This window comes from Grampus griseus (assembly GCF_964374135.1).
Source record: "Grampus griseus genome assembly, chromosome: 11".
Lineage (NCBI taxonomy): Eukaryota > Metazoa > Chordata > Mammalia > Artiodactyla > Delphinidae > Grampus > Grampus griseus.
In genome coordinates this window covers 75,427,286-75,447,309 of record NC_139005.1, presented here as the reverse complement: position 1 = coordinate 75,447,309, position 20,024 = coordinate 75,427,286, and the positions used below count along the sequence as shown (strand labels likewise).

The 20,024-nt window shown below is 35.4% G+C and overlaps 1 protein-coding gene across 4 annotated transcripts in view; it reads left to right on the top strand.

The window, feature by feature from the left end:
- The window catches only part of EEA1 (early endosome antigen 1), a 131,667-nt gene that overhangs the window by 68,562 nt on the left and 43,081 nt on the right, over nt 1-20,024 (top strand). For all 4 annotated transcript variants that reach the window (XR_014297490.1, XM_082667086.1, XM_082667085.1 and 1 more), the window contains 3 exons: nt 8,096-8,434; nt 14,383-14,532; nt 15,572-15,691. Coding sequence is in view for 3 of the 4 variants with exons in the window: in XM_082667086.1 (XP_082523212.1) it covers nt 8,096-8,434; nt 14,383-14,532; nt 15,572-15,691 (609 nt within the window). In the remaining variant the exon portion in view is untranslated. The remainder of the gene's footprint in view (nt 1-8,095; nt 8,435-14,382; nt 14,533-15,571; nt 15,692-20,024) is intronic.

Below are 20,024 nucleotides of genomic sequence, written 5' to 3'. Positions count from 1 at the left end.
GTCCTCAAGGTTCATTCATGTTCCTACCTTTTTAAGGTTATATTACATTGTATGTATATATTGTATTATCTATCATCTGTTGCTTCCTTTTGGCTAGTTCTATAGTCAATAGTGCTGCTTTCAACATGGGTATACAAATATCTATTTGTGATCCTGCTTTCATTTTTTGGGGGGTAGATACCCAGAATTGGAATTGCTGGATTGTACTGGTAATTCTATGTTCTGTTTTTTGAAGAAATCACCATACTGTTTTCCATAGTGGCTGTATCCTTTTAAATTCCCATCAACAGTGCACAGGGATTCAACAGTTTCTTCACATCCTTGCCAACATTTGTTATTTTCTGTGATTTTTATTTGTCTTTTTTTTGAGTGTTAAGGTGGTATCTCCTCATGGTTGATTTGCATTTCCCTAATGATTAGGAGGTTGAGCATCTTTTCATATGCTTGTTGGCTATGTAATTTTCTTTGGATTGTTTGTGTTTTTGTGTTGAGTTGTAGGAATTCTTTATATGTTTTTGATATTAACCCCTTATCAGATATATGATTTGCAAATATTTCCTCTTAGGTTGCCTTTTCACTCTGTTGATTGTATCTTTTTATAAAGGAAAAACGCTCCTGTGTGTCTCTACTCTCAATACTGTACTACACCTTCACTTCTGACATCAGATGTGAGGGTGTTCCGTATATTAACAGTTCTCAACACCAGCTGGGTGTCCTACAGTTTAGCTCAGTTCTTAAACGGCTTACCTGGAGCTAGCATCGGATTCCACAGATGAAGGGTGCAGTCCTGCAGGGCTGCCTGAGCACCCCAACCCCACCTCCGCCACACATCCCAATTCACACACCAATTGAAAGTCCAGCTTGTTACTTGTACTTCTGACCAACCGGCTATATAAATGGGAGGTTCCCAATCCCCTGCCTCCGGTGTGATTAATTTGCTAGAGTAATTAACAAAATTTGGGAAGACATTTTACTTACTAGATTACTGGCTTATTATAGATGACCATAACATAAGAACAGTGAGATGGAAGAGATGCATAGGGCGAGATATGTGTGAAAGGGTTTGAAGCTTCCATGCTTTCTCTGGGTGCTCTCCATGTGTTCACCAGCTCAGAGTCTCTCAAAACCCTCTCCTTCCTACACAGACATGATTGATTAAATCATTGACCACTGGTGATTAATTCAACCTTTAGCCCCTCTTCCCTCCCTGGAGGTCAGGGTGGGACTGAAAGTTCTAACCCTTTCTTCAAGGTTGGTTCCCCTGGCAACCAACCCCCATCCTTAAGGCTTTCTAAAAAATCACCTCATTAATACGAACGCATAGGTGGTTGAAAGGGGCTTGTTAGGAATAGCAAAGGATATCTTTATTGCTCTTATCACATAGGGAATTCCTGGGGTTTTAGGAGCCTGGTTCCAGAAATGGGAACCAGGACCAAATGTATATTTTACAGTATCACACCTTTGATGCACAGAAGTTTTAAATTTGAGAGAATTCAGTTTATCAGTTATTTTTTGTTGCTATGCTTTTGGTGCCATATCCAAGAAATCATTGCTAGGTTCAGCGTCATGAAGCTTTTCTTCTAATAGTTTTAGGTCTTTGACTCATTTTGAATTAATTTTTTTATAGTGTAAGGTAAGGGTCCAGTTTCATTCTTTTGCATATGGAAATTCAGTTTTCCCAGCACCATTTGTTGAAAGGACTGTCCTTTTCCTATTGAATGGTCCTGGATCCCTTGTTGAAAATCATTTGACCATGTATGTGAGTGTTTATTTCTGGGCGCTCTAGTCTTCCTCTGTTGGTCTATATGTCTTTCTTTATACCAGTACCACATTGTTTTGACTACTGTATGTTTCAATAAGTTTTGAAATCAGAAAGTATGAGACCTCCAACTTTGTTCTTATTCTGTCATGTTAATATTTTCCGCCTTGGTTCTTTAAAGATGAGCAACAGATAATATTTAGTTTTGGGATAGGGCAGGTATTGGTATCAATACTTTTTTTCCCCATGTCTTTACTTTTTTGGTGGTAGAGGAATAGGAAGTTATTAAATATTTTTACTCAGAGATATGGTGAATTTGTTGGCTTTGCTTTGATGACTTAATTAATTCTCATATCTGCTTTTACATTTAATCTGTTGTGATATGTTTGAAGCGTGTGAAGAAAATTTAGTCTCACAGATGTGTAGTTGGAAAACGGAGGACTATCTTAATAGCCCTTTCAGATAATTGTAGCTATTTTTATTTGATATTATACTGAAACAAAAGTATAGTTTCTCAAAAGTTAATTACAGTGTAGAATATGAAACCATAGTAATGCAGTTTTTGTACTTTGTAACAATAAAATTTTTTTCTCTGTCTTGCCTTTTGCATGGGTCTTTCCTGTGCATGATTTTGTAAAGTTATGCATTAGTCATGTGGAAAATATTGGTTCACTGAGTTATGCAGATTTTTTTCCCAAATATTGACACATTTCATTGTACAATATAAAACTAATCACATTTGTCAATATCACCATCAATCTTAGAATACTTTATAGGTATGAGGAAGTGTCAAGGTCACGGTGGTGGATACAAGTTTTCCAAAATTCTAAGCTTCATTTGGAAGCTTGAATTTTATCATTGGCAACCAGTACTATCAGTTCTATCCTTTGAAGTGACAGATTTTCTTCCTCCCCAAATCTGAATAGTCATAGTTTGTCTGTCATTCTTAAAAATGGTGTTTCATGGAAAAAAGCAACTAGTTCAGTTTATAATTCAATCACATAAATGCTCTTCTTTATGACAGTTATATTATTTGGTATGCAGCAGAAGTGACCCAAATATACTTCCTATTTTTTCACAGTTTTTCTTTTTTCTTGCTATTTCAAATATTGCGGCTATGAACATTCACATACAAATCTCATGCATTTGTGTAAGAATTTCTGTTATGTAGTCTCAGGTGAAATTGCTGGGTTATAGGCTATATACATAATCAAATTTACTAGATGATCCCAAACTATTTCCCAGAGTAATTATACCAGTTTACCATTGTCCATTTTTCCGTATACTCCTGGTGCTGATTGGTTTTTAAAATTTAATCTTTTTTACATTTTATGAAAACCTCTGTGTCTCCCTACCCCATTTTTTCCCTCCTGTCAAGCTATATGTAGACAGCTTCCACATATACTCTAGTTTTATCTTTGTCCCTCAGTTTGATTTTTAATGTCTTTGAGCTCAGAGTTGACCTTCTACCTCTTGGAAATTTACCAGAGGTGTACACACAATGGATGTTTATGATCAGTGTAATTTATTTTGTATTTTTGAAGCATTAAACTATTAATAAGGGATAATGAAGCACAGATTGTGTGTGTGTGTATATATATATATATATATATATATTCACACATGCATATATACATTCACACTATTAAAGGAAGTACTATTTTTTTTATGAATAATACATGGACTCAAGACAGTTTCGTGTGGTAAAATTAGGATAGTTTTGATTAGGGAATAATAGGATTTTCTACTAATCTTAATAATCTTTACATAAGTAAGACTTCAAATTTTTTTTTGAAGTGTTTTCCTGTGTAGGATTGTTTTCACTGGTTAGAGCAAGCACAGATGTGCATCTACCTTTTTTTATTATCCTTGCTCCCCCACCTCTCCTCACCCAAGTCCTTGGCAAACCATGATTGTTGACAGTGGTGATATCCAAGTGTTACGAATTTGGAAATCTCTGTGCCTGGTCTTTTTTTTTTTTAAATTTTATTTATTTATTTATTTAATTTAGTTATTTTTGGCCATGTTGGGTCTTTGTTTCGATGTGTGGGCTTTCTCTAGTTGTGGCGAGCGGGGACCACTTCTCATCGCGGTGTGCGGGCCTCTCACTGTTGCGGCCTCTCGTTGCGGAGCACAAGCTCCAGACGCGCAGGCTCAGTAATTGTGGCTCACGGGCCTAGTTGCTCCGTGGCATGTGGGATCTTCCCAGATCAGGGCTCGAACCCGTGTCCCCTGCATTGGCAGGCAGATTCTCAACCACTGTGCCACCAGGGAAGCCCTTGTGCCTGGTCTTTTGAAGGCTATTAATGAAATGCCTTGGGCAGCTTTTGTGGATCACAGGCAGCATCAAGGTGGATAGATAACATTATAAAATATAATGAATTGAAAAAATAGTTACTTTTTTGTTAATGTCAAGATTTTCAGCATTAAACCAGTGTTTTTTAATCACTGGCTTTGAAAACTTAAAAACAAGCCAGGAATCTTGAAGAAATTTCCTTTTTAGTTTCTAATAAGAATCATATGCTGACATTTAAACAAAATTCTGCAGCTCAATTTAATTAACTATTTCCATATAAATTCTGAACAAAATCATATGCTTATTTAAAGCTACTAATGTGATCAATATAGGTCATTGTAAGAGACTGAGTTATTTTTTGGGTCTCACCTCTTACCCATTTTCCATCCTTCATTGCTCTCCGCTTTCCCACAGTCTCAGTATTAAGATGTTCATAGGCCAAAGCAGAAGCCAGATATGGCAAGTAGTTGTATTGCTGTGTATTACCACTGTATTGCAAAGTGGTATATTGAGATGAACAGCATAGTACAGTGGTGAAAGGCATGTTTAAATGCCAGCTTTGTAACTGACTGGCTGTAACCCAGAGCCTCTCAAAGTCTCTTTCCTCTTCTGCTAAGAAGTACTGTTATACTTATTTGCCTCTTAGGATTGATATGAGTATTAAAAAAAGTAATAGATGTTGAAGTGCTTAGACCACTGCCTGGCTTAGAGTAAGCACCTCAGTGAATGTTTGTTGTTACTGTTTTTATTTACTGTAAGTTTTGTGATACAGAGTTGAGTCAAGACCAAGGTGGATGTTTTCCTAACTTACTGCCTAGTAAATCAGGAAAGACTCTTGTTGAAGACGTAACTTTTTAGCTTAGTCTTGTTTTTTTTTTTTAAATTAATTAATTAATTAATTTTGGCTGTGTTGGGTCGTTGTTGCTGTGTGCGGGCTTTCTCTAGTCGTGGTGTGTGGGGTCTGCTCTTCGTTGCGGTGCGCGGGCTTCTCATTGAGGTGGCTTCTCGTTGCGGGGCACGGGCTCTTGGCGCGCAATCTCAGTAGTTGTGGTGCTCGGGCGCGGGCGTAGTTGCTCTGCAGCATGTGGGAACTTCCTGGATCAGGGATTGAACCCATGTCCCCTGCATTGGCAGGCGGATTCTTAACCACTGCGCCCCTAGGGAAGTCCCTTTAGCTTAGTCTTTAAGGATGCTTAGGAGCATGTCACATGGCAGAGGGGTTAATGGCATTTCATTTTGAGAGCTAGATACAGAAGGCTTGGGGACATGTAAGAGCACAAAATATAAGATGTTGGAGAGGTACAAGTAGTTCAGTTTGTTCTTTCTCACAAAGCTGTTTTGAGGAACAAACGAGATGAGATCCTTGAAACCACTTTGTAAGCTATCAAGCAATAAAAAATGCCATTCTTTTTGCATTTCTTCTCATTACCTGGGCTAGTAACAAGTGAATAACAGAGTCTAATACAGGGAAATTGTCTCTGTAAGGAAATATGTTGAAAGAACAATTGGTGAGGAAGTCAAAAGAGGACTGGACATTCGGAAGGAAAGAATTTTGCTTACTCAAATGATAATTATGTTATGAGTTAAGCTTAACATTCATTTTATAATTTAAACTTGAATAGTGTATGCTTTGGGAAGGCCTGAATTGACTCACGGAGTGTCTGAATTGTGTTGTGAAAACTTTATTGGACTTAGAATCATCATATGTGACTCTGCTACCTGGCCAAGTCATATCAGGTTCTTTCAGCTTTAGCTTCTTCATCCACAGAATGGGGATGATAATGTCTATCTCATCTTTTGTTGTAAGGATTAATATGGAGAAGTGAAAGTGCAATTACTGTTTTCTTTAATGGATTCTACTGTACTTAAAAAAAAATCAATCTTCGAAAACCATGTATTCACTAGACTTTCTGCTTCAGATTCCATGAGGAGACCATAATAAGGATAAAAAGTTTGTGATACTAGATATAGTAAACCTTTTGCATATAAAAAATATATAATGTGAGTGGATTAGGTTATTTAAAAAGAAAGTGGTTTAGGTTCTTTTAAATAAAATTTAATTATCTCATCTGTGCAATAAAGCAGGAAGATTTTGATTAATATTTTAGGATAAGTGAATTTTAAAGTGAATGGTTGTAATGTATTTTTGCTTCTTAAAGAGTAAAGCTGTCTGAGGGGTCCTTTTTGTATAGAACTAGTAGGATTACTTGGGCACTTTATGAGTAAGCCTATGAGGAAGGCTCACTACCTCACTACTAGACTTAATTTTTGTAGCATGTTTTAAAATTATATCCCACCCAAGTATTTGTGAGCATGGTTGCATTCATAAAATTTAGTAACTTAGAATTTTCTTTGAAAAGATGCAAGGCATTTATAATGATCAATGAATAGACTTAATTTAGCTTATGAATTCTAAAATAAATATTATTTTCTTAAAAGAAAAAGTATGAAATCAAGTCAAGAAAGATGTGGAGTTACTAACGAGTAAGACAAAGTGTTTATAAAGAGAGAACTTTCCTAACAAGTAGTTTGACTCAAAATTATTATTTTTTTCTCTAGTCTTTTGGCTCTACCTCTTTTGTTCTGTGTCTGTTGGTCAGTCAAGACACAACTAATTGCTAATTGCTAATTTTGCTGAAAACTTCTGGGTGCTGTTTTTACTTTGTCTCCCATTTTGTCTTTCTGACATATATCTTTTTGACACTGCTTTTTCTATAGTATATTTCTACTTGGTAATTTACATTAATGAACTTTTTCTCAGACATGTGTTTAAGAACCATTACTGCTGCCTTTCCCACTCTATTATCTAAATTTATTACTCCCCTGTGTCCCCTCTCGCAACTTGTTTGTCTGTTCCTTTGTGTCTTTTTGTATAGAGCAGATAGCATGAGTCATGTATATATACCTTGTCCTTAACTCCTCTCACTACTTTACCAAGTTCAAACTTTGTTTTCAGGTGATTTTAACTTACTAGTTAGCCCCACCTGACTTTGCTCTTTTCATTTAAAAAAAAATTGTGCACTTGAGAAATTTAACACAGCTTTTGTATTAATCTGTGTTTGTGCATTATGTTTTAACTTAGAAAAAATTTTTAAATGTGTTTCATTTAGATTATAGTCTGTTTAAAGGCCAGAAGTTTTGCTTCCCCTCCACTATTTCTGTATTATCCCCTTCTAGCACACTGTATATAAAAATGAGTATAGTAAATGTCCATGATTGACTCATCAGGTGCTTAGAGTGGCTTCTTTTCCTGGCTATCTTTCTTACAGAGTTGAGTCAAAATTCTGATCCATATCTTGTGTGTAAATATCTTGACTAAAAATGTTCAATATTAGTAGTAAAAACTCCACTGAGCCCAGACTTTAACATTTGATTAGGCTGGTTGATCCAGATCTTTGATTGGAGGTGTCATTTTTATATTTTGTACTTGATAGTGTTGAGTAAAATAACAAATATAAGGCAGGTAAGTGATATTTTTAAAAAAGATCACTGTTTTACACACCTAGAAAGAAATTTGAGTAAGTCTTAAACTTGTGACTCTTAAAAATGATGTTTGTCAAGAAGAGCAAAAATGAGGAATCAGTAGAATCAGGCATACTAGAGCAGTAAATGGTATTGTTATTGCTAAAGCTCTTACCAATTATGAAATTGCAAAGCCAAAAATCAGAATTGCCATATTGTTACTTAAAGTAATTTTTGATAATAGAGGGGTAGTTTCAATTTTTAACTCAAATGGGAGATTATAAATATGTTGCATAGCCTAAAGAATCTAGTTAGTAGATTTTAATGTTTTCATTTTATGTCAAAATTTTGTTGGTAATTCTTAAATTATATTAATAGAGCTTAGTCAAGTAGACCAATAATAAAACCATAAGTTAGTATATAACAATTTAATTCTTCTTGATTAAAATATTTTCACTGTGTTTATATTATTTACTAAAACATTTAGTAGGAAATGATATTGCTCTAAAGATTATTTGAATAATTAGAATAATTAAAAATATTAGGAAAAGAAAAAAATTGTTAAATTGTTATTTCAGAACTTGACTGAAAAGTTGCAGAAGAAAGAACTGGACTACACTCAGTTAGAGGAGAAACATAATGAAGAATGTATGAGTAGAAAGAATATACAAGCAAGCCTTCATCAAAAAGACCTAGATTGTCAACAGCTTCAGTCAAGGTTATCTGCATCTGAAACCTCACTGCAGAGAATACAGGCAGAGCTAGGTGAAAAGGGAGAGGCTACTCAAAAGCTCAAAGAAGAATTATCAGAAGTGGAGACCAAGTACCAGCACCTTAAGGCAGAGTTTAAACAGCTACAACAACAGAGAGAAGAAAAGGAACAGCATGGATTACAACTCCAAAGTGAAATTAATCAAGTAAGAGCTGTTAACTTTTATTTATTGTAATTCCCCCTATGGTTTCTTCTTAGTGTGTTTGATGGTTGTTTGATCATAATATAGTTCATAAAAAAGTTGTCATTTAAAAAAAAAAACTCTTAATTTTCACAACCTATAGTATTGCGTCAGATCTCATTTCTGTTAATTTCAATTTCCCTTAAAATGATAGTATCTATCATATAGTATTATTGTGAAGTGTTTTTGAGTTAATACATATAAATTGCTTAGAATGGTACCTGGTACATGGTAGGTACTCAGCAGGTATTAGCTATTATAATAATTCAAATTGTTGATCATTCTTTTATTTAAAAATTATTATCTTTTTTCTTTTCTTGTTACTAAATTTTAAAAATATAATTACTGTTAAACCAATAGTATAAAAATTAAATATTTTAAAAGAAGAAAACAAATTAGTCCTAACAACTATTTTTTATAGGTAAATAATATCTCTCAGAAGTTTCATGGAAGTTTTGACTTTGCCATTAACTTAAATTTTGAATTCTCTATTCTAATTATTTCTTATAGGTAACATTAAAGTTGGTAGAAAAATGGAAATTTGGGGGAGATTAAAGTCCTCAGCCACTTTTTTTTTTGATAATTTTCGACTATTTTCATTTATAGGGCAGTGATACTTGGCTTTGTGGCATCAGTCCTCTGTCTTCTTAGCCTGAGATACTCTTCCTATTTCTCTTCTCCCTGATAAATACAATTTACTCCACTTGTCCCGTTACCAGAAATCTTTTTCTGCATATTGCCACTTCTCACCACCACCCCCTCCAGAGATGGCTTAAGCATTTACATATCTTTTTTTTTTTTTTTTTGCGGTACACGGGCCTCTCACTGTTGTGGCCTCTCCTGTTGCGGAGCACAGGCTCCGGACGCGCAGGCTCAGCGGCCATGGCTCACGGGCCCAGCCACTCCGTGGCATGTGGGATCTTCCCGGACCGGGGCACGAACCCGTGTCCCCTGCAGCGGCAGGTGGACTCTCAACCACTGCGCCACCAGGGAAGCCCAAGCATTTACATATCTTGATTGTTTTACTTATCACAGTATAGTATATTATCATAACTTATGTATCTTTCTTCACTAGACTCTGAACTCTTCAGGTGCAGAGACCATGTCTTATTCATTTTTTTCCCCAACTACCTGGCATTTTGCTTATTAATCAGCAGATGTTTTAGTAAGTAAGTGAATGAACAAATGCAGGCATTCATAATCGAAGGAAACAGAGGCTTGGGGATATCAATGAATAACTTAAATATAACTTAGATATTTGCCTTTCAGTTCAAATGAACAAATGGGGCATTTATGGTTTCTAAAAGACACTATGCCTTGTTTATTAGGAGATACAGAAATGAAAAAGGAAACAGTACCTACCTTAAATGATTATGTAAATCTCATTGAGGATGAGGCAAGTACTATCCTATACCAATGAATGTGAGAATTAAAATAAAATGATCTCATATACCATGGGAATTTGGAAGAGTTCCTCTCCTGTTTTCTCCCCCTCGCCCCATAGTACTTCATATTGTATAATTATTTTGTCCTGTTAATGTGATCAAAAAAAGCTTTGTGTGAGAGAGAGAGATGGTGCTTGAAATTGTGAATATTGGATGGGTTTTGACAAGTTGCAGTTTGAAGGCAGGAGGGTCTTCCAGGCAGAAAAGTAAACTAGAGGCAGGGAAGTATCACAAGAACCAGGGAGGGACACGCATTTGCTCTGAGGATAGGGTATGTGTAATAGTAGTGGACTATTTTGAATCCAAAGAGCATTTGGAAGTTTATTATGCAGGCTTTTGAATAGCAGGCTGAGGAATTTGGGTTTCATTTGGTTGTCAGTGGGTGGAGGGGCATCAGGAATTTTTGAGAACCTACTCAATATTTTTATTCAAAGACTTGAATGTACCTAATTTTTTGGTTTAGTCACAATTCTGTACAAAATAAAGAAGTTGTACTGAAGACCTTGAAGTGATACCCTTTATCTTCTTCTCTTCAGCATGCTGTCTGGATTCTACCTTCAAAGCATGACTCAAATCTGTCCACTTCTTTTCATCTATACTGCTACCACCCTTAATCTCAGCTGCTGCCATTGCTCACCTGGGCTACTGTTAGCCTTTTTACAGGTTTCCTTTTTCTAGAGACCTCCTTAGTCTATTCTCCGTATGGAAGCCAGAGGCCTTGTTTTAAAATGTGAAGGATATCACTTTATTCCTCTGCTTAACAACCTCAGTGGCTTTGCTTACACTTTGAATTGAATCCAAATATCTTACTTGGTCATGTAAGCACTTGTGTGTAGTATGGTCCACACTATGTCTGTTTTCAAGCTTGTCTCCGACATGTGAAGCAGCCATACTGATCTCCTTTCAGTTCCTCAAACACTCCCAACACTTCAAAGCACTTTCCTGCCTTAGGTCCTTTGCCCATGTTTTTTTCTTAGAGTGTTCTTGATTTCAGTTCTTCATAAGGCTTGCTCAGGTATTGTTTCCTCAATAAAGCTTTTCTGGACCATTCTATTTCAATAGCTTATTTTCCATTTATTCTGGACCCTACTTTATTCCAGCAAGCTGCTTCTTTATAATACTTTATATTGTATAGTTAGTTTACTTGTATATTATCTACCATTCCCTTTGGATGGTGAGCTACTTAATTTGAGGAATCTGTTTTATTCTGTACTCTATCAGCCTCTATACTTAGAGCTTTCAGTAAGTATTTATTGGAAGAATGGAAGTGAACCTCACCTTAAACCTTCTTTCAGCGTCCTTAAAGAGTGTAGGGATGAACTGGGTTTGTTTTGCTCTCCACTGTATCCTCAGCTCCCATATCAGTGCTGACAAAAATAGATAGCTGTCAATTGTCAACAAAGGACTTGAAAACAAAGTACCCCATATTCTTCATATTTGTGTTCGTGAGCACTTTTAAAATAGCCACAGATGTGCAGATAATGATGTTATGTAATTAAACAATTAGTCATCAATTTACTTTTTTAATTTTTAAAAAATTTTATACAATATTTAAAGGTTTCTTTTTCTTTACAGTTATTATGAAATATTGTCTGTATTCCCCATGTTGTACAGTATGTCCTTGAGCCTGTCTAACCCAGTAGTTTGTATCCCCCACTCCCCAACCCATATGTCCAACTTCATTTAAAAAAATTATCTAACATGCCATCTCAAATAGCATAGTGGTTTATGAGTGTGGATTTAAGAACCAGCTTTCTGAGTTCCAGTTCTGTGGCCTACAAGCTGTGTGAGCTTGGACAAGTTATTTAATTTGTACCTCAGTTTGCTCATCTATCAAAAAGAGGATAAGAATGGAACTGTCTTCATAGGGTTATTATAAGGATTAAATTAGTTAATATTTGTGAAGCATTTGGAATAGGGCCTGGCACTTAGCAAACATTAATTGGAACTTAATGAATAAAGAATTATGTATATAAGTTTACAAAACTAAATTTCTCAGAGAACATATACATGTATGTATATCTCAAAATGTAACTTTAGGATAGACCATTCTATTAATAATTCCAGGATGTACTATTTTTGCTCTTAGTTTATCCTTTTTTTTCCTTAACATATTTACTCTAAAATGATATAGGCATTACGGCTTAAGGGATTTTGGCCTGCTTACACCCTTGGGCAGCTTTGATTTGAGATTCATCTCTTTATTAAAGATCAGGGATTTATCAGGATTGTACAGTAAAGAGTGACAGTTATTTATAATATATAATGACAGTTATTTATAATATATAATATCTCTTTTTTCACCCCTTTAGTAAATCTTCGCTTCAGAGCAACAGTTATCTTTATTTATTTAATAAAAAATTTTTACTGGAGTATAGCTGACCCACGATACCATGTCAGTACCAGGTGCACAGAAAAGTGAATCAGCCACACGCATCCACACATCCACTCTTTTCTAGACTCTTTTCCCATATAGGCCACCAGAGGAATATTGAGTAGAGCTCCCCATGCTACACAGTAGCTCCTCACTAGCCATCCATTCCATATATAGCAGTGTGTACATGTCAATCCCAATCTCCCAATTTATTCCACCCCCCCCGCCTCACCTGCTGGGAACCATAAGTTTGTTTTCTACATCCAGAGCAACACTTATCTTTAATTTGGTGGTTCTTCACTCTGTCTGCACACCAGAATCACCTGGGGAAATTTAAGAATTTACCAATATCAAGGCCTCACCCTCCACTCAGTTATGCCATAATCTCTGGCATAGGCCTGGGCATTGGTGTATTTAAATGTTTCCCCTGTGATTGTACTGTGTAGTTGAGATTGAAAACTGCTGCTTTTTAAAGTGTTGCTTTTTGGCAAATGATTCCTGAAACTAAATATCATCTGATTCTTGTTATGAAAACATGGATTTCTGGGCTTCAGCTCAAATGTACTAAATCTAAACTTCTAGGGGAGAAGTCTGATTATCTTTGTGTTAATAATGATATTGGGTGATTCTTATCCAACAAGTTCAGGAACTAGATGTAGGGGATGCCTGTCTGTAAGAGATCAAGCACTTAGATGCTTGAAATATGAATTTACTTTGAAGGCCTCCTTTGCTTTCACATACCAGGATTGGATCTACTTCTTGTAGTGAGAAGGAGAGGGTTTGGGTAGTTACTACAGGCTAATTCACTGCATTTTAAGAAGAAGAAGAAGAAAACGGAGAGATGTCAGGGTGCTGGCTTAGGACAAGAATAAAATAAATGTCTTTTCTTTAAATGTTACTGATTCCTGTTTTAGTTAGATTGAAGCATGCTTTACTTTAGAAATCCACTTTGGTTTTCTTTATTGAGGATAGGATATATTTTGACAGCTGCAGCTTGTTTCATAGCATAAGAAAATAGTGGGTGTCCACTCTTCCGATAGAACTTTATTTTTTTCCTTGCCAACTGTGAATTTTTATGGAGAAATATGCAAGTGTAGAGCATATAAGTGTATATATGACACAAAGGCTATAGACTCTTAATAGTTTCAGATTTAATATGAATGGGTTTGATTGAAAGCAATTGTATAGTATGCTTGTTATTAATTTCCAGTTTTGCTGAGGCACATGCTGAGATTTGATTTAATGTGTTATGAGGCTGGGGTGTAGAAATACTCTTAGTGTGTAAACTTTGCCGAATGTCTTGCATCTTTATCTCCACGCCACTCTTTTTTTGTTCTGTACTCCCAGCACTTGTGCAGTAATTCTTCTAAAATTAGTACAAACTTTTTTTTTTTTAATGGACCCACCCCCAGCCAGTCCCACAAGAGAAACCAGCTGTTATTTCTGGTAGTATTAGTGAAAATAAGGAATTTGAGAAAGTGATAGTTCTAGCTCCAAGAAAAATTTCTCCTTTAGTTTTAGCTAGGTGGCAATTTTAAAGCTAATGAATGAGAATCACCTAATATTTTAAGAAACTATTCTTTCCTCTATTTTATTTAGAAATTGTGTGCCAGTTTGAGGACTTGAGAATACTTTGTGCTCTATTCAGTACCCAAATGTAAGAAGTCAGTTGTGGTGGTTCATAATTATGGGAAAACTACAAGAATCACTTTGGGATTCTAAAAACTACAGTGGAATAGGTCTGAATGTGCCTTAAGTGTCTTAATTTTTAAGTTTTGTTTTATTTAAGTTCCTCAAGTGATTACAACACTTATATCTAAACAAGAGCTTCAGGTTTGCTGGCTTTTGTTTTTTTTTTAAAGAGTGCAAAAACCCTGAAATCTGTGATGTTTGGTTACAGTTTTATGAGTCATAATTTATGTGATTAAAATTCAGTTGTTTCTTAGGTTCCTCTAAAGTATCAGGAAAATTAATATATTATTTTTATATTGGTGAAAAATAAAACATTGTTTGGAAAGTAGGTGGTAGTAGTAATGGTGGTGATCGTAGGTGTGTTTATACATATGTACTTACTTTTTTTTCCTTTTCTGAAGTTACATAGCAAACTTCTGGAGACAGAGCGCCAACTAGGGGAAGCTCATGGTAGGCTGAAGGAACAGAGACAGCTTTCAAGTGAAAAGCTGATGGATAAGGAACAACAAGTGGCTGATCTACAGCTCAAACTTTCTCGTTTAGAAGAAGAGGTAAGCTCGCATTTCAAATGAGTTTACATTAGTACATTTATTGATAGATTTGAGGCATCTTAAATATTGTTTTTAATCTTTTTATGGTCAAGAGCTTTAATTGGATTTTTTTAACTTTAAGTTGGGACTTTTATTTCTCCCCAGTTAAAATGTCCTATTTATTAACTGCATTAAGTCATTTTGTTGTGATTGTATTCCCTAAAGTTCTCAACAAAAATGTGCAAAGAAGGCTGCTCTTCAGCTTTAGGCAGGATAAATTCTCGGGGTGAACCTGTCAGGCTGCTCAAGAAGAGTCTTCCTATCCAGGAAGGACCAATTCCTAATGACTCTGGAAAATGAACAGTTGATGAGGGCATTAATGACATGTAGTTGGTGCATATAAACTTTGAGTTTGCATTTAAGGATTTTCTCTTTTAAAAATTAAACATAAGATTGTATGCTATCCTAATTTAAGCTGTAGTTGGCAAAAATGGTAACTGATATTTGGTTAAAGTAAAAGTTATCATTAAAGTACTTCTTTTATTAGAATTGAACAAACCCTGAGAGTTAAAATCTGTAGCTTCAGCAAAAGATTTTCTTCTAGACCCAAAATCTTAGTGTGGTAGATCATACTGTTGTTTCCCAGTAAGTGATAATTATGATTGTTGTGCAAAAAGTAAAACAAATATTGATACTGTTACAAAAATAATTATATAATTAATTTAAAATTAATTAAAATAAATATATAATTAATTATATATAATTAATTCCTTGATCATATTAGTATATAAAAACAATAATAAACTAAATACCAACCTGGAGAAAGAATTTTATACTTTTCAGGATGAGAATGAATTCTTAAGGAATAATTTCTTAATCATGAGATTACGATTCTATAAGTAATGAGATATTGCTTTTAAAGTTGATTTTTATCTGTTGTTTGAATTGAATTTTCTCTTCAGACTTGAGAATTGTGAGATCTGAAGTACTACCAGATATTTATATGCTAGCATTATGCCTTTAAGTTGTCAACTGACAGTCTTCATTCTTTTTTTTTAAGTTGAAGGAAAAAGTAACAAATTCCACAGAATTGCAGCATCAGTTAGATAAAACAAAGCAACAGCATCAAGAACAACAAGCTCTTCAGCAAAGCACTACAGCAAAACTTCGTGAAGCTCAGGTAAACAGTATTTGAATTTTTAGCCTTTTAAACAAAAATTAACCAAATCATTATCCTTTTGTTGTGGTGAAACTAGATAATGCAAAGTACTTGATTATGAAGAGTTTTGATAATTTTCAGTATCTGGATAATCAGAAAACCTTTTTCTTTTGATTGCTCTGTTGAAAAATTTTTCTAAAATATTAAAAAATATTTATTATAAATAATTTGTTACTTATAAATTTATATAAAAATTTTAAATTTATTAAATTTCTGTTAAAGAAATTTATTAAATTTATTTAAACAGAATATATTATTTAAATTGTTATTTATACATAATAAATTATTTATTATTGTTTATTAAAAATACCTTATTTTAGAAATTAAAAATGCAAATAAAATTTCTCAGTTTAGTTTACCTCAGTAAAAAATAACATTTTGTATTTCCTACAGTAGAACTTACTGTTTATTGGTCATGTCTTTTCCTGTTTCAGAGCTATCATATGAACATTGGAATTGTAGGTATAGAAAATGTGACTGAGTTAAATTTGTACAGATTCTATAGTATAGCTCAGAAGATTGAAATAAGTTAAATTTTTTTTTGTTATGGTGAGCAGAAGACGGTACCCATATGTTTGAAATGAATTTGAATTTGACATTCATTTATTTCTTTGGTCTTTCACTAATTCATTGAATATTATTGAGCACTGTGTGTCAGGCCCAGTGGTAAGCACTGAAATTAGAGAGCTGAGTAAGACACAGTGCCTGCCTTCTAGGAAATGGCAATCTAATGATATACACACAGAAGCAATGTTGGAATTGAAAGGAGGCAGTAAGTAATATATGCCTTTCTTTCCCTTCTGAGTTTGGATAGTGGCATGGGAGTCAGGTGGTTAGAGATCCAAATATTGTATTCATTTATTTGTTCTTTCATTCAGTCAGTCAACAAATATATATTAATGTCTACTCTTAGCCAAGGAAGTGATTTTGTGGATATGGCAGCAAAGAAAATAGACAAAGATGTCTGCTCTCATGGAGCTTAGTGAGGAAGACAAATACTAGCCAAGGTAAATAGGCAAAATATATAGTGTGTTAGATGGTGGAAGTGCTATGGAGATGAAAAAAGGGACGGGGAGTAGGAAGTATCTGGGGATCTGGAGGTGGGACTGCAATGTTAGATATGGTTGCCAGGGAAGGCATCTTTGAGAAGATCTAAAGGAAGGGAAGGTGTACAAGAACATCAAGAAGCCAGTGAGTGGAGTGGTGTGAGTGATAAGAGAGTTAAAAGCCATAGGGATCACAGCCATAGAGATCACAGAGGATCAGAACATGTCGAGCTTCATAAGTAATTTTAAGGATTTTACTGTGAGATGAGAAATCATTGGAGGTTTCTGAGCAATGGAGTAGTATGATCGGACTTATAATTTCATAGGATTACTCTGGCTACTGTATTGAGAGTAGGCCGTAGGGGCACATAAGTAGAAACAAATTCACTAAGAGACTACTATAATAATTGACACAAGAAATGATATGGCTTGGATCAGAGTGGAAACAGTGCAGGTAGTGAAAAATGGTCAGATTCTAGATATACTTTCAAAGCTGACAGATTTACTGATAGATTGATATGGGGCATTGGCAGAGAAGTCAAGGATGATTACAAGGATTTTGGCTTGGGTAGTTGGAAGGATGGAGGTCAAACAAGATGAAAACTGGGAATCCTACTGGATTTGGCAACATGAAGTCACTGATGACATTGGTAAGAGCAATTTGTAAAGAGAAGGAGGGGCAAAAGCCTGATGGAGAGGGTCCAAAAGAAAATGGGAAGAGAGAAGTTTGATGCAATGGATATAGATAACTCTAGGAGTTTTATTATAAAGAGTAGCAAAAAAATAGAGTAGTAAAGATGAGGTAGAGAATTTGGTATAGATTGCGGGCAAGAGGACTTTCTTATAATGTACCGCAGAATTAAATTTATTCATCCAATCACAGACAAAGCTGGAAATGACAGCCTTTTACCTTCTTATAGGCAGGTTGTCTCTTAGACTGAGGGGAGAGCAAGGGGCTGAGTTAAACATTCTTGATTCCTTATTCCAAGCTTTCCAGTTAGTTAAATTCTCAATCTCTGGGGAGGAATAAGAAAAGGATGGCAAAGAGGCCAGGCAAAGTCTCTCATTATGAAAAGTCCTAAAAACTAATTAAAGAGATGTGATGAGTATAGTTCTAGGTGTATATATGTGTATAAAATTATTATGATAGCATAGAGAAGACAGTTATGTAACTGATAAAATTTGGAAAAGAGCAGTTACAGAAAATTTCCTTAGAAGGGGCAGTCTGTTGCAAAGTTTGTGTAGATGTTTCTGGGTTGCAAAGATGGTGATAGTGAGTAGTATACTCCAAGTAGAAGTTACAAGGAAAAGAATAGTGAAGCTGGTATGAACGAAACTGTTAGGTTTTGCTGGAGCTTAAAGTGTAACTTAGAGATGAGTTGGAGAAGAGCCCAGAGCATTAGACATGGGTAAGTTTATGGAAGGCCTTTCTATCTATGCTTGAAGATAGAAAGGTATTGAAGGTCTTTAGAAGTGCCATAGCCAGATTTGATTTTTAAATAGATTATTCTCATGGTTTTGTAAAACATGAATTTTGGAGAGAATATTCTGAAACAGGAGATCAGTTAAAAGACTAATATATGCAGTAGTTTAGGTGAAAAATAATGATGGTCCTTTTTTTATCAATTTATTTTTATTTATTACTTTGGGCTGTGTTGGGTCTTCGTTGCTGCACGCGGGCTTCCTCCAGTTGCGGCGAGTGGGGGCTACTCTTCTTTGTGGTGCACGGTCTTCTCATTGCGGTGGCTTCTCTTGTTGCGGAGCACGGGCTCTAGAGTGCCCCGGCTTCAGTAGATGCGGCACGTGGGCTCAGGAGTTGTGGCTTGCAGGCTCTAGAGCGCAGGCTCAGTAGTTGTGGTGGGCAGGCTTAGTTGCTCCGCGGTGTGTGGGATCTTCCCAGACCAGGGCTCGAACCCGTGTCCCCTGCATTGGCAGGCGGATTATTAACCACTGTGCCACCAGGGAAGCCTAATAATGATGGTCTTAGTTCAAGCAATTGCTAAAAAATATCATAGGGACAAATATGAATGCTACTTTGGAGGTAGAGTAAATACTACTTTGGAGGTAAAATACTAAATAGTTGTAGGGAATGACAGAGATAGGGAATGGCTTGCAGACTGATAACATTGGGTACATGGTAAATGGAGGTATCATCAGCTGTGTTAATGAACTTGAGAAAGATGGCCAGTGCAGTGAGTTCAGTTTTGGACAAGTCTTGAGGCACCTATGGGATGTATTAATTTAAAAAGCGTGAAGGAGAGGACCATGCTATATATTAGCTGTGAGAGACAGTATTTATGGGGTAAATGGAATTATTACAATAAATGTGATCAACCAGGGAGAGAGTGTAATGAGAAAAACAGACAACTGGTGACACAAGACTTCTGGGAAACACTAACATTTAAGGGATGGATGAGTAGAGGAAGAACAGCTCAAAGAAAGAATGATCAGAGCAATTAAGGAGACCTTGCAGAGTGAAAGCCAAAGGACTAGGGAGAGTCAAAAGTTGGGAGTAAGCAGCAACTTCAAATGTGGGTGTGTGGAGAGGACGCCCAGTATGATAAATGAAAAATATTCATTAGGTTAAGTAGTTAAGAATTAGTGACCTTGTGAAGCATGATTTCAATAAAGTGATAGACATGAATGTCGGATTTTTGATTGATGAGTAAATGAGAGATGAGGGAATGGGGAAAGTAAATATGCATTACTTTTGAAGTTAAAATGTGAATTGCATAAAGACTGGGCAGAAGCTGGAGTGGGACTTGGTCTAGGAAGTGTTTTTGAGAACCAGAGATACCTGAATGTGTTTATAATGTAGGACAAAGGGACTAGTAGAGGGGGAATAATTGAGGATATTGGAGAAGGGGAGGTGACTGAAGGAATAAGGTATTTATAAGCTATGATGTCACTGATACAATGGGTGGTGGTAAATTCAAACTTATCCTGTGAAGGATATCCTTTGAAGAAAGGAGGGTGTGTGTGTGTGTGTGTGTGTGTGTGTGTGTGTGTGTGTGTGTGTGTGTGTGTGTGTGTGTGTGTGTGTGTGTGTGTATTTAAATATATTTTACTTCATTATTTATTTTTATTGTATAGTTGATTTACAATATTGTGTTAGTTTCAGGTGTACAGCAAAGTGATTTAGTTATACATAAATACATACATATGCATGTGTGTGTGTGTGTATATATATATATACATATATTATTTTTCAGATTCTTTCCCTTTACAGTTATTACAAAATATTGAGT